Here is a 14,647-nt window from a genome sequence, read left to right as displayed (position 1 = left end):
CTCTCTATAAGACTATGAGCAGATTTCTTAGCAGAAACCTGCAGACCAGGAGGGAGTGGGATGATGCATTCAAAACGATGAAAGAGAAAAACTGCCAACCAAGAATATTTGAACCAAGAGTTGGTCCCTTACATAAAAATGGTATATAACGATACATACAGTTAGCCATCCCCTTCTACAGATTTCCAACTGTGGATAAAAAACACCGTCTTTGATCCATGGTTGGTTGAATCCATGGATGCAAAAGCAATGGATACAGAGGACCAATTATACATTTATTGAAAAAAAAATCCATGTATATGTTGATCCAGACAGTTCAAACCTGTCTTGTTCAAGGATCAATTGTACATGAAAAATTTCTTTTAAAAAAAGTAGCATACCACTAAAAGGATCATGTACTCTGATCAAATGGGATTCATCCCTTGCATGCAAGGATGGTTCAATATACACAAATCAATAAATGTGATATATTTCATTAATAGGATGAAAGACAAAAATCATATGATCATTTAACCAGTTACAAAAAAGCATTTGATAAAATTCAACATCTTTTCATAATAAAAATTCTCAACTAATTGGGTATAGAAGAAACATACTTCAACATAATAAAAGCCATATAGACAAACCCACAACTAGTATTCTCAATTTTGAAAGACTGAAAGCTTACCTCTAGGATTAGAGTCAAGGCAGGAGTGCCCACTATTACCATTCCTATTCAACATAGCACTGGAAATCCTAGTTGGTGTAATTAGGTAAGAAAAAGAAATAAAAGGCACCCAAACTTAAAAGTAAAATGATCTCTGATGATGACATGACTTTGTATATTGAAAATCCTAAAGTCTCCACCAAGAATTGTTAGGACAAATAAGAAAATTCAGTAAAGTTTCAGGATACAAAACCAATATACAACATTTAGTTGTGTTTCTATACTCTAACAATGAAGTAAATGAAAAAGAATAAAAAAAACACACATATTTACAAAAGCATCAAAACCAATAAAATATCTATAAATAAATTTAACCAAGGAAGTAAAATATTTATACACCCCAAATTTTAAGACATTGATGAAAGAACTTGAATAAGACATGAATAAATGGAAAGAAATCCTATGTTCATGGATCTAAAGAGTTAATATTGTTTAAATGTCCATAATAATACCTGAAGCAATCTATAGATTCAATGCAATCCCTACAAAATTCCAATGTCACAGAAATAGAAAAACAATCCTAAATTTCGTATGGTACGACAAATACCCTGAATAGCCAAAGCAATATGGAAAAAGAATAAAGCTGGTGGCACCACATTTCCTGATTTCAAACTATGTTAAAAAGCTACAGTAATCAAAACAGTACATTATTGGTATAAAAGCAGACACATAGATCAATGGAACAGAATTGAGAGCCAAGAAATAAAGCTATACATACAAAGTCAAGAAAGATTTGACAAGGGAGCCAAGAATACTCAATGGAGAAAGGATAATCTCTTCAATAAATGGTGTTGGAAAATTATATTCACATGCAAAAGAATAAAATTTACCTGTCTTACACCATTCACAAAAATGAACTCAAAATGGGTTAAGAAAACTTAAGACCTGAAACATAAAACTCCTAGAAGAAAACACAGTCTTAAATTCCTTGACATTGATCTTGGTGATGATTTTTTGACTATGACACCAAAAACACAGATAATGAAAGCAAAAATCAACAGGTGGGACTCCATAAAAACACACACAACACACACCACAAAAAACTTTGGTACGGCAAAAGAAACAATAAACAAAATAAAAAGGCAACCTGTGTAACAGGAGAAAATATTTGCAGACCATATATCTGAAAAGGAGTTAATTTTCCCCCTCACACACATACAAATAAGGAACATACAATGAAATAGCAAAAAAGCAAGTAATTCAATTAAAAATGGAAAAAGATCTGAATAGAAATTTTCCCAAAGAAGACACAAAAATGACCTTCAGGTACATGGAAAGGTGCTCAACACCACTAATTATCAGGGAATTATGAATTATGCAAATCAAAACCACAAGATATCACTTCATACTTATTATAATGGCTATTATAAAAAAAACACAAAGGCTAACATGTGCTTGTGAGGATGTGGACTGTTGTGCACTGTTGATGGGAATGTAAACTGGTACAGCCACTATGGAAAATAGTATGGGGGTTCCTCTAAAAATTAAAAATAGGACTTCCATATGATCCCACTGCTGGGTATATATTAAAAGAAATAAAGTTGTTATCTTGAAGATATATGCCCCCTATGTCCATTGTGGCATTATTTACAATAGCCAAGATTTGGAAATAATCCAAGTATTCGTTGATGGATAAATGGATATAGAAAATGTGACACACACATGCTGGAATATTGAGACATAAAAATGAAGGAAATCCTGCCATTTGCAACAGTATGGCTGGACTTTGAGGGCATTATGCTAAGTGACATAAGTCAGACAGAGAAAGGAATTACTGTGTGATCTCACATATGAGAACCTAAAAACATTGAACTTATAGAAACAGAGAGTAGACTGATAGTTACCAGGGATTGGGGTGGTGGGAAAAATGGGCAGATGTTGGTCAAAGAGTTAAAAACTTTCAGTTATAAGATGAGTAAGTTCTGGGGATCTAATGTACAGCAAGGTGATTATAGTTAACTAGTGGCCTGGTGCACGAAATTTGTGCACATTAAAAGGGAATTAATTAGAGGAAATATTTTAATATTGCTATTTGCCCTTTCTCTATAATAGAAGTGTCAGAGATGAAAGAAAATTACTAAAATGTATATGAAAATCTCCCTCCTGTCAGAGTCTGGGGTGCGCCGCTGGACCCAGAGTCAAGTCCCTGCCCACCCGTGCATGCTTCGAAATTGCACCCAAGACTCAGACCCGGCTGTCCCCATCCCCACTGGGTGAGACCCAGAAGTGGCTGGCCCCACCCCCATCAAGCCCTTCTGGGCAGGGGGGCGCAGCCTAAGGTCCCCCGGCCCGGCACTGATGCGGGGGGTGCGGCCTGAGATCCCTGTCAAGCCCCGCCAGGTAGGGGGCACGGCCTAAGGTCCCCTGCCCCTGGTGGGCACCATGCAACCTCAGGTCCCTGCTGATTGGTCATTACATGTCACAGTGTGACAACCATTTGCATATTAGCCTTTTATTATTATGATACTATCTATAATAATAAAAGTGTAATATGCTAATTAGACCGAACATCCTTCTGGACAAAGCCACAGCGGGTGGGGGCCAAGGCCAAGGTGGAGAGGCCCCCGACTATGGTGGTGGTAGGCGAGGGCCAGGGCCAAGGCCCTTGCATGAATTTTGTGCATTGGGCCTCTAGTATTGTATATTTGAAAGTTGCTATGGGAGTAGAACAAAAGAATAACAACAAAAACAACAACAACAAAGGTAATTATGTGAGGTGAAGGATGTATTAACTAACCTTATTGTGGTAAACATTTTGCAATATACAAGTGTATCAAATCATTACATTGCATACCTTAAACTTATTATGATGTTATATATCACTCATATCTCGATAAAGCTGAATAAAAATGTGACACATTCTATAGCATTTCCCAAACTTACTTGACTCCAAACCCTTATACACCAATTAATATCTTTGACAAAAATGTTCCACAGAACACCAGTTTGGGAAACACTATAATAGTCAGAGTCATGCTATCTTTTTAATTCCTCCATCTGCTGGATGAAATTGCCTGGATAGCAGGTGGAGTGAGGAGGAGAAACTGAAGGCTTCTGGGAGAGTATACGTTTTGCAAAGTTAACATGGATTATTGCCAAATGTCACAAGTAGCATTGAGGAAAATCTGTTTATGCCCCATGGCCATGAGATACATAGATCGCACTGTGGCAGAAGGGAGCCTGTTCAGGCCCTATTGCTGCTCCAGGTGGCTGCACAATCTTGGGTATGTGGAGGCAGAGAAAGAAGGTAATGGTGAGAGCTTTCATTGGTCCCAGTCCATCAGCCTCCTTGCAGAGGGTTAGAGTGTTTCAAGGACTGTGAGATCTGGACTGTCCATATCTATGGGACGTACAGGAGTCTCTGACATGGAAGCAGAGGAGAGAACAGCCAGCTGGAGCCAGGAGGAGAGGAGATAATTCATCAGCAGAAAAGGCGCAAGACCTTCCCCGGTGCTGCCTGCCCTGTAAGTAGGAGCATGGAGGGACTACACTGGCAGACAGAGGCCTGACCCTGAAAGAATGGCCCCCAGTGGGGACTGGCAGCACTCAACCCTGAGCTGCTTCTCTTACCTTTGTTCAGGGAGGGCAGTTTCAAGGGGATGCTGATGATCCCAACCAAGTCCTCAGTGGGGACAAGAGAGCGTAGGATTGACCTGATCCGGATGGCTTCCCCTTTTCCTGTCTGGATAAGCTGCAATGCAGGGTTAGAGAATAAGATAAAGGAAGTTCCCACACCCTCATTCCACCCCCCTCCAAATCTCTGGCAGTGAAATGGTTCTATTTAAGGGCTGGGTATTCTTCTAAATTTCTGTAACTGCAAAAACATGACCACAGGGAAAGAGAGGAGCTTTCCCTTTTATTCTAGAAGAGGTGCTACTAAGGAGGTCACTTGGTGTGACTACAATGGTCATGCAGTTATGGTATCAAGTCTCAGCAGTAAATGTGGACCCTGCTGGTGATTCTCGGTGTGACAGCAACAGGGAGCTCTCTGGCTGTGACAGAGGTGTTGAGAATGTGGCCACAATTTCAGACTCCAGAATGCTGCTGAATGTAGAAAGACTTATGAATTTTAGTTTCCTAAAGGGATGATTAATGCTGGGACTGGAGGTAGACAAGAAGAGTGTAGAGAATGCCCTAGATCAGTGGTCGGCAAACTCATTAGTCAACAGAGCCAAATATCAACAGTACAACGATTGAAATTTCTTTTGAGAGCCAAATTTTTTAAACTTAAACTTCTTCTAACGCCACTTCTTCAAAATAGACTCGCCCAGGCCGTGGTATTTTGTGGAAGAGCCACATTCAAGGGGCCAAAGAGCCACATGTGGCTCGTGAGCCGCAGTTTGCCGACCACGGCCCTAGATAAATTGAGAATCTCAGTGGAGGTATTCTGGGATGGATGGCATGATCCATACAGCCATGAACGGGACAAGCAGCATGTACAGGTGACAACAAGTATGGGGTGACAAGTATGCTTCTGGACACGGGCCCTCAGGCAGAGAACTGAACTGCCATGAGCTCAAGATGGAATCAACCTTAGGTCAGCTGCAGGGCATGCTGGGATATGATGCACAGAGGCGCCAGGGAAAGAAAGCCTGTGCACTCACCCCAGCTGCCACCTCTCATTCCTGTAGGTAGAGGGATAGCTGTCAGTGATGATGGCATCTCCCCTCCCACCACCACTCACAGAGCAGGGCCCAGAGGAGGGATCTGGGAAGGTGTGTGTGTGTGTGTGTGTATGTGTGTGTGTGTGTGTGTGTAAGTGTCAGACCAGAGGGGCAGTAAGGAAGGAAGGAACTCCTTTCCAGATGGGGCTCTGATGGTGCAGCTATCTCATGCTGCTGTCTTCCTGAGAATAAGCAAACTCTGTAACTTATTTTCTGAAATGATGACAGGTGAGCAGGGGAACTGTCATCCCTGCACTCAAGACTGTAGAACACCTAGTATTTCCCTGGCTCCCTTTCAGTTTCTTTTATTTGTTTAAGGCACAGAAATAAAAAGATGAGCCCATGTGGGTAAAGCTGGTTTATCATAGTAGGAACTAGAATTCTAAGGATTCTGAACAGCCTTCTTTATCAAGATTTTGACTTTTGCCCTAGCTGGTTTGGCTCAGTGGATAGAGCATCACCCTGCGGACTGAGGGGTGCTGGGTTTGATTCCGGTCAAGGGCACATGCCTGGATTGCAGGCTTGATCCCCATTGGGGGAGGCACAGGAGGCAGCCAATCAATGATTCTCTCTCATCATTGATGTTTCTATCTGTCTTTCCCTCTCCCTTCCTCTCTGAAATCAATAAAGATATTAAAAAAAAAAAGATTTTGACTTTCTTCTAACAACAGTTGATCTAGGTTCTTCCATGTTGGAATCATTTCCCTAAACATGTGTCGATGGATTTGCAAATGGGCTAGACTATGTATTAAGCAAGACCCATGAAATCCTGGAAGAAAGGTAAGAGTGGACTCTTTAATGCAGTGTCCTAAACTACAGGTGATGACCAATTAGTGGGTTGTAAAATCAAGTTAGTGGGCTGTGATCAGTATTAAAGAGCATGAGAGTATTATAGAGTAGAAGAAATTAGAGTGCAATGTCCGTAGTAAGGATAAATTTCGTTTCTGGAATATACCTATACTAGGCGGCAACATAAATTATATTTCTTACTATGATCAAAACAAATTGTTTTGGTCAAAAAGTTTAAAAGACACTACTTTAATGGGTTCTTTTTTTATTAGTATTAAAAAATGTAACACACCCACTTGGCAGTGACCATTTATATAATCTCATCACCATCAGATACAACTGTTTATGTCAGCCTAATATGCATTGCAAGTGCTTTTGGGAAATGCTCTGTAATAATCCCAATGCTGTGAGCACTACAGAGAGAGGCAGGCAGGAGCCAGAGCCCAATGAGCAAGCCAAACAGTTCTTTCAAAGAATTATCAAGTTGTTTTTTTTTTAATTTAAAATATATCTTTACTGTTGTCATAAAATAAGCAGTTATTTCCTCTCTCACTTATGACGTGAGACTTTATATGAAACTAGCATTCCTGTTGCAGGAAGAATCCTGCAATAGGGTTTCCTGCTGCACTCTACCCCGCCCTGCCTTCTCCGCCAGCCCGCCTGCTTTTCTCCCTTCTCTGCCAGTCTGCCTCCTTTTCTCCCTTCTCCCCCGCCCTGCATTCTCTACCAGCCCGCCTGCTCTCCTTCCTTCTCCCCCCGCCCCACCTCTGCTCCTCCCTTCTCCTCCCCCCAGCTTGCTTGCTTCTCTGCAGCTTTGCTCCCTTCTGCAACTCTTGGCTTCTTTCTATGCTGTCTTGATATGCAAATTAACTGCCATCTTGGTTGGGATAATTTGCATACTCATCCTGATTGGTTGGTGGGCGTGGCTTGGCTGGTGGGCGTGGCTTGGGCATAGCAAAGGTGCAGTCAATTTGCATATTTGTCTATTATTAGGTAGGATAAGGCCACTTTCTCTCAGCCCACAGCAGAGGTAAAAAAAGGGAGGAGGAAAAACACAAGTTTTAACGTCAAAACTGGAAATCTGAGAAGACATCCCATGAAAACATCCCTTTTTGGCATGTCTGTAAAGCTTACCCCTGGGAAATAATCATGGATTATGGGAAGAGACTACTTTCCTGGTACCTAATGCCATGGTCATAAACAAAATAGGGTTTTCCATGTGGAGTAGCCTGATGGCCACCATCAAGAATAAACTTGGGAAATAGAAACAGACTCGCAGATACAGAGAACAGACTGACGGTTGCTAGAGGAGAGGGGGTTGGGGGTCTGGGTGAAAAAGGTAACGGGATTGAGCAGGACAGATTGGTAGTTACAAAATAGTCATGGGGATGTAAAGTACAGCATAGGGAATACAGTCAATAATATTGTAATAACTATGTACAGTGCCAGGTGAGTACTTGAAATATTGATGGAATCACTTTGTAAAGTATATGATTGTCCAACCACTATGCTGTACACCTGAAACTAATACAAAATAATATTGAATGTAAACTGTAATTGAAAAAGAAAAAAAGAGAAAATCATAAAAAATGAATTAAGTTGGTAACATTTTGAAGAAATTGAGGCATATGGCATATAATTTTGCGGGGCTTTTGGAACAGGATATGGGGAAGATATGCCCAACTAGTGCCAGAGAGAAATCACACGACACAGAGATTTGCCCAGGAGTCATTCCTTAGTCCCACTTCGAGCACATCATGAGAAGGCAGGGTTCTTTAGAAAAGACAATAATGTGGCAGAAAATAGAAGACAAATGAAAAAAAGGAAGACTAAATATTAGATGGTTTGACTTCATAGAAGAAACCACAGGCAGGAGTCTGCAGGAGCTGAGCAGGGCTGCTGAAGACAGCCCTGTGGATATCACTCATTCACAGGGTCACCAGGATTCAGAACCGACTCAACAACAGGTAACATACACACATTCCCTAGAAAGCTGCAGAGTCAGGTACCAGAGCTGGAAGCTATTTTTTATGTTAGCTAAAAGGAGCTGAGAGAACGTCATGACAGCACATGCCAGAAGAAAAACTTACATTCAGAAAATCTATAGTGCTCTTGGATCAAGCCCCTTCAAGTTGCCCTCTGAGAGCTCGATTACTTACATGCATTTCAGGAGCACAGCGGCCCAGTAGATCTATAAGAGCTGAGTAAAATGACATAATTGCATTGCCCATGTGTACGATCTCTTCTTCATCTTCACTGTCTTCTGTGCTGCTGAGAAAGAACCAACACAAGGAGGTGGGAGGAAGCCTGGCAGGTATGCCATGGCCATGTCATTGGACATGAGCTACATGATATGAAAATGCTCTGCTCATCCTGGGCATCAGCATCCTTTCCCTTGGACACCTTTCCTCCCTCCAGAAGCCAACCAGGTGGTTTTAGGCGCTAAGTTCAAAGGACCCAAATAATCATCCATGACATTCCTAGGGTCCCATGAACTTTAAGGCGTGTGTACTGACATCAGCTATCATTCAGACCATATACATTCATGGCGAGGCACCAGATTCCCCATAGTTCCTACTAACCATTCCTCCTCCTTTCCTTCCTGAATACACATGGAACACATTGGACAAGGAGTCAGGAGGGCTGCGTCCATGTTCTGGCTCTGTTGCTAATAAGCTAGATAACTCTGGGCCTCAGTTTTTTCTCATGTTACATGAGAGAGTTGGGACAGCTTATGTTTTAGGTTCTTTCTAGTTCTACTAGGTCACCTGCCAGAATAAATGACAAAAGGAAAAAAAAAAGCCAACCAGCTGGAGTTCTACCCACTCTTTACATTCTGGGGTCTAATCCAGAGGCTGTGATTGAAGAAAGGGACATGGACATAAGACACAATGAAAGAAAAGTCACAAGGCTATCCGCACCAACGATCTCCTTAACCTTTAAATACCAAGATTAGGGATGCTGTGATGTTTCATATTCAGCAGTTCTCTTTTTTACCTAAAGAATCAAATCAAAATACTTTCAGAAGAGGAAGTATTAAAAGTGAGGTATGAGATGAGAAACCACGTTTTAAAATACTGAAGGAAACAGTCTGGATTTAGACAACTATGGTAAACTTGGTGGTCCAGGCCTTGTAGCCTCTGCACAGCTTCCCCTGTGGTGATGCTGTAGGGAGGACAGTGTTGGCGAGAAGAACTGGCCAGACTTCTCGATTTGCCAATTGGTCTGAGTGGAGTAAGAAAAATGGAAGCGGGTGAAGGTGACATTGATCACTGGACTAACTGGGAGAGTGAAGACAGCAACGTGCTTGACAAAGTGATTTAAAATGTTTTCACCACAACTGTACAGAACCTGTGCTTCCTCTAGCGGGGGGAGTTAGGGACACGTCTTTAATGATTCCTGTATTGATATTTGGAAGTTCACCAACTAAACCCACACCCGAAGGCAATTCCATTCACTTACACTTCTCTCTTGTATCCCTGAGAGGGGAGGTCGAGGGCTGGGTTCTCAGAGATCTTAATGGCACCCTGCATGGCGGCCAACAGACCATTTCCTCCTTCACCCCGCAGGGCCGGGCCGAAGCACTCGGGGCGTCTGATGAGCAGCTTGACCACAACACTGGCATTTTCTTCCACACTTTCACCTATGGAAAGAGGCATTGTTTCCTTCTCGTTGGGAAGGACAACCCCAGGATTTATTTCCAATTAATGAGGCTGGGAGAATAGCATTTGACTGAGCTTGCCACTCACTCTTTTTTTTTTTAAATCCTCACCTGAGGATATTTTTTCCATTGCTTTTTAGAGAGAGTGAAAGGGAGGGAGGGAGGAGGAGAGAAAGAAAGAAAAATAATCGATGTGAGAAAGACACTTCAATTGGATGCCTCCCATACGACCTTGACCAGGGGCTGGGGATCTAACCCACAACCTAGGTACATGCCCTTGACCTGGTATCAAACCCTTGACTTTTCAGTGCGCGGGCCTATGCTCTAACCATTAAGCAACACTGGTCATGGTGCCACTCACTCTTAAGATCAGGAGGTAATATTGATGAAAAGAAAAATGAGCTTTGATAAATCAGGTCAGAATTTGTTTATTTGAAATATTACAATTAACCAATATAGAATAAAATCTTGCTTTTAAGTTCAGGCTTTTGTGCTGTTCAGATTATTTCACCATCTTTAGGTCCTCAGAGGGCAAGAAATACACCACGGAGTCTCCCACCAATTACAGATTAATTTACAGTTGACTTAGAGAATAAAAAAAACTTTATATATTTGCTAACTCCTTGAGGAGCACTTAAAAGGTATTTCCTTCCTTCTGTGAGCGCAGGTAAAAGAGTAACTCAAGCTGATGTGCCTCAATCAACCTGTGAGAGGGGACATATTAGCTCCTGAGCTATAGTCTCAGTCTAGTACCTGCCCCAGAACAACCAGGTTTGTGTGGATGGACCTCAGGGCATTCCTGAAATCATTTCTCCATGAAATAAACCTACTTGGTAAAGTTGCCTTGGTTATACTTAAAATAGCTCTGCGGGAAGCTAAAGGTTGGAGAATTATAGTCTACTGGTATTTTTCTTTGGAAGAACCATAGACCACTGAAGAAGTGATTAAGCAGTGTGCCTGTCACACCTAGAAAGGGACAGCCAATGCCTCTCAGAACCAATACAAAAGCCATTTGACAGCTGTTCAAACAGCTCCATAAAACACACCTTCTGTCTCAGTTACAATCTGAATTTGTGTCTGAGAATTCTTCTCTCAGACAAAACTCAAAGACAATACTTTTTGATGCTGTACATTGGATGGAGCCTAAAGAAGAACTCTTCCACAAAATCTTTAGATACTTTTTGGAGGATTGAGCTCTATAATAGAGATTGCATCCTGATATGCTGTTATATTAAATACTTATTTTTGCATAAAATTTACTTTAACTCGTAGCAGGCTAGAATAGTAAGTATTCATTATCTTACAGTTTCTGTAGGTCAGGAATACTGGAGTGACTAAGCGAGGTGGTCCTGGCTTGAGACCTCCTGTGAGATTGCAGCCAAGATGCTGGCCAGGGCTACAGTCTTCTGAAGGCCTGACTGGACGTGGAGGATCAGCTTCCACACTCACGCACATGGATGTTGGCAGGAGGTGTCAGTTCCTCACCATGCGCACCACTCCACTGGGTGGCCTGAGTATTCTCATGGCATGACAGCTGGATCCCCACAGAGCAAACGCCCCAAGAGGGGGAGCAGGCAGAAGTCGCAATGCCTCTTACAGTTTTGACACACATCATTTCTGCCATATCATATTCATTAGAAGTGATTCTCTGTGTCCAGTTCACACTCAGCAGAAGAAGAATCAGGCTCCATCTTTTGGAGAGAGGGGCACTGAAAAATCTATACGTACATTTTAAAAACCATCAGGGAAGTTTAAGTTCTGTTTAATAACAATTTTTATGAATCAACTTAGAAGTGTTGTAAGTAGAGCATCAGTATGGGAACCCAGAAAACCTGTCCTTTCAGTCCAGCTTTTTAGCAAATCATGGTGTGAATATGCACCCTGCACAATCTCACTGGGTCTCATCTGCCCTGTTGTGATGTTCATGTCTCTTCTAGGTTTAGAGTGAATGTATTAGTTTAACTCATATGCAGAGATTTCTCCCATAATGTCCAAGATTCACAGGGGCTGAGCTTGCTGTCCAAATGCTTGAAATTAGCTTGTGCTCATCTCCCACATGAACTCATACTTGAACACATTTGATGGGTCTTACAACCCTGGAGAGCCTACCTTATGTACCAGTCATAGTCCTTCTTGGTCCAGAGGTTGGCCTGCTGATATCCTTTCTTTTTAAAAAATTACTCAATCTTTTTAATTTCAGCTAAAATTCAAGATTGCAAATATATCTCTTTAAGCTTTGTAGCTGTGTAATTTGATTCTGAAAAATTTTCATTAAACTGAATTTAAACAGCCCATCAGTATGCATTCATTGCTTTATATTTCAATCCTTCAAAAAGAGGCTAAATTTTTTGTAAAGAAGTTTTTCTTCAAGTTTTATCTAATGTATAACATCGAAAAATAATTTGTTTTTATTAAATCCGAATCCATTTCAGGAAATTTCTGAGGAGATGCTAAAAGGGTAAAATAATCACAATAGTGGTCTGGCAGAAAGAACCAATGAAGAGAGAAACCAAGGAGAGTTTGAGTGACATTGTGCAATTTGCAGAAAAGCTCAGATAAAGTGATGATGCTAAGTCCTAAGGTCATGCTTTCCTATTAGTTGAAACTAAAATCTGTATCTGATAGAGTTTAATCACAGGAGGGATACTTAAAGAAAAGCACCAAGAACTCAACATATTTGAAAGCAAATATTCTTAGTCATAGGTAAACTAATAGTTCACTACTTTCAAATGCTTTTGACCCCCAAAACTTATCAAGTAGCACATATATCTATCCTCCCAGTATCATTTTTCATTTCAAGAATAATAAAGCTAGCCCTTCTACCATGTGAGAACACAGCAGGAAGACACCAAATTTGCTGGTGACTTGATCTTGAACTTTGTAGCCTCTACAACTATAAGAAATAAATTTCTATTTTTATATAAAAATAAGAATAATGAAGCTAAAACTGAAATTTCCAGTGTTAAAATAAGAGGGACTCCCCTCCCCACATTAATCAGCTTATTAAATATTGTACCAATTATTTAAGTTGCCAGGATGGAAACACTTGTGGATCAGCCAGCCTTTACCAGTGTGCTCTTCAACTTAGCTCTTCACACTGTCATCAGCATCATGGAGTTTGATGGGACATGGACCACAATGTGCAAAAGACTTTGAAAAAAACAGGCCATGAGTTCTATACTGAGTTTGCTATTGAAATTCATTTGCCACTTTAGCCTTATTTTATCTGAATCTCAGGTTCAGATTTAAGCCAATTAGGTTGGCTCTACCAACTGACCCAGGAAGCCATTCCTTGATTAGTGAATAGTGGGGGATACAGAGGGCAGCCTGCAGGAGGAAGGAACTAAAGTGCAACCACTGCTGCTAATTAGAGAGGGGACCATGGGAAAGAATTTCCAAAGGCTTCAGAAGGCACAGAGAATGGCATGATTAGAAGAGAGAGAGAACATTCTCTTCTTAATTACCTGTAGCTTAGCAGGCTAGACTGCCAACCAAATCCACTGTAGGGAAGATGAATATTGACCCTGAGGGCATTTTTCAAGGGAGTGAGAGATCTGAGGTAAATTAGGTTTGCCCAAGGGCTTACAACAATGCTTTTGCTTGAGTTCCAAAAAGAATAAAGCTTCATAACAGTGTGACTGTTCACAGTGACTTTCTTCAAAGGCTCTCAACACTGTCTTCACATTACTATCTTCTTTTCCACATTCCCGAAACATTGGATGGAAATGGAATGATTGCCCGTTTTACCCTGAAGCAGTCATTCTCACCACAGGGACGGTTAGTAGGGATGCAATGGTTTTCTTTTTAGTCCATCGCTTTCCTTACTCTATATTCTAACTACAGTCCCTGTTTTAAGGTCCTTGACCTGAAATGCTCTTTTCCTTCTCATTCCCTTGATATAAACCCTTGACCTAGGTAACTCCATTTTATCCTTCAGAGCAAGCTTGAACTTGGAAGTCCCAGAGGACCTGGTCTTTTCAAACATCGGTTCCTCTTCCTTGAAACATTGAACACAAGTATAACTAATTAATTGTTTGTATCTATTTGTGTCAGTTTTTCTCACTAGACTCTATATCTAATAAGAGCAGGGCATTATGTCTCTGTATGTTCAAGCATCTTGTTAACACCTGGCATATAACAGGTACTCAGAAAATATTTTCCAAACAAATGAAAATACTCCATTGAGACTCAAGATGGAAGCTTGAAATGATTGGATGGAAAGTGGAGGGTGACCATGCATCACTACATCATCAGGGCAATTATTAGCCTCTGTTTACAAGAACCTGATTTCTCAGACTTCAGTTAGTCCTAAGGAAGTGAACATATCCTCGCTCAAGTCCCAGTGCAATAAGGGAGATCACTGGGGGCCCAGCATGAACGAATCTAGAGATGCTCTCATTCAGTTAATTTAGAGAATCACAAGGCAGAGCTGATGGTCAGGACTCAATACCTTTTTTTTAAGTGCCAACTTTAATATGGTGGTAGGAAATTTGTATAAACAAATTAGTGAAAGTAGTTAGGACATAAAATAACCCCCTTAGTGCTTGGGAAGGGAGCTAAAGATGTGTCAATACCAGTAAAGTACTGTGACAGAATAGGGAAAACAGGGGTTGGTGGCACATTTGGTCATTAATCCAACCACTCATTGAGCCTGTATTAGATGCCAGTAGCTGATCCAGGAACAATGGGCAAGTAGTGAAGACAACAGTTAAGCCTGGACAGCAGAATGAGATGAGTGTAACAGGGCCACCCCAGCAGATCCACAGGCCTACAGCAGAGCTTTCCAGCCAACTTGCAGATATGTGAGCAAAAAACACATGCTTAAAG

At 41.2% G+C, this 14,647-nt stretch overlaps 1 protein-coding gene across 1 annotated transcript in view; it reads right to left on the bottom strand.

Moving 5' to 3' along the window:
- Nucleotides 1–14,647, bottom strand: part of RYR3 (ryanodine receptor 3) — a 393,437-nt gene that overhangs the window by 125,830 nt on the left and 252,960 nt on the right. The window contains exons 46-48 of the mRNA XM_054715636.1: nt 9,622–9,802; nt 8,319–8,427; nt 4,277–4,397 (exon numbers count right to left, since the gene is read on the bottom strand). Of these exons, the coding sequence (XP_054571611.1) occupies nt 4,277–4,397; nt 8,319–8,427; nt 9,622–9,802 (411 nt within the window). The remainder of the gene's footprint in view (nt 1–4,276; nt 4,398–8,318; nt 8,428–9,621; nt 9,803–14,647) is intronic.

Source organism: Eptesicus fuscus, chromosome 5 (genome assembly GCF_027574615.1).
Source record: "Eptesicus fuscus isolate TK198812 chromosome 5, DD_ASM_mEF_20220401, whole genome shotgun sequence".
NCBI classification, from domain to species: Eukaryota; Metazoa; Chordata; class Mammalia; order Chiroptera; family Vespertilionidae; genus Eptesicus; species Eptesicus fuscus.
Note: the sequence above shows the minus strand (reverse complement) of the source record. Positions and strands in the feature narration are given on the sequence as shown.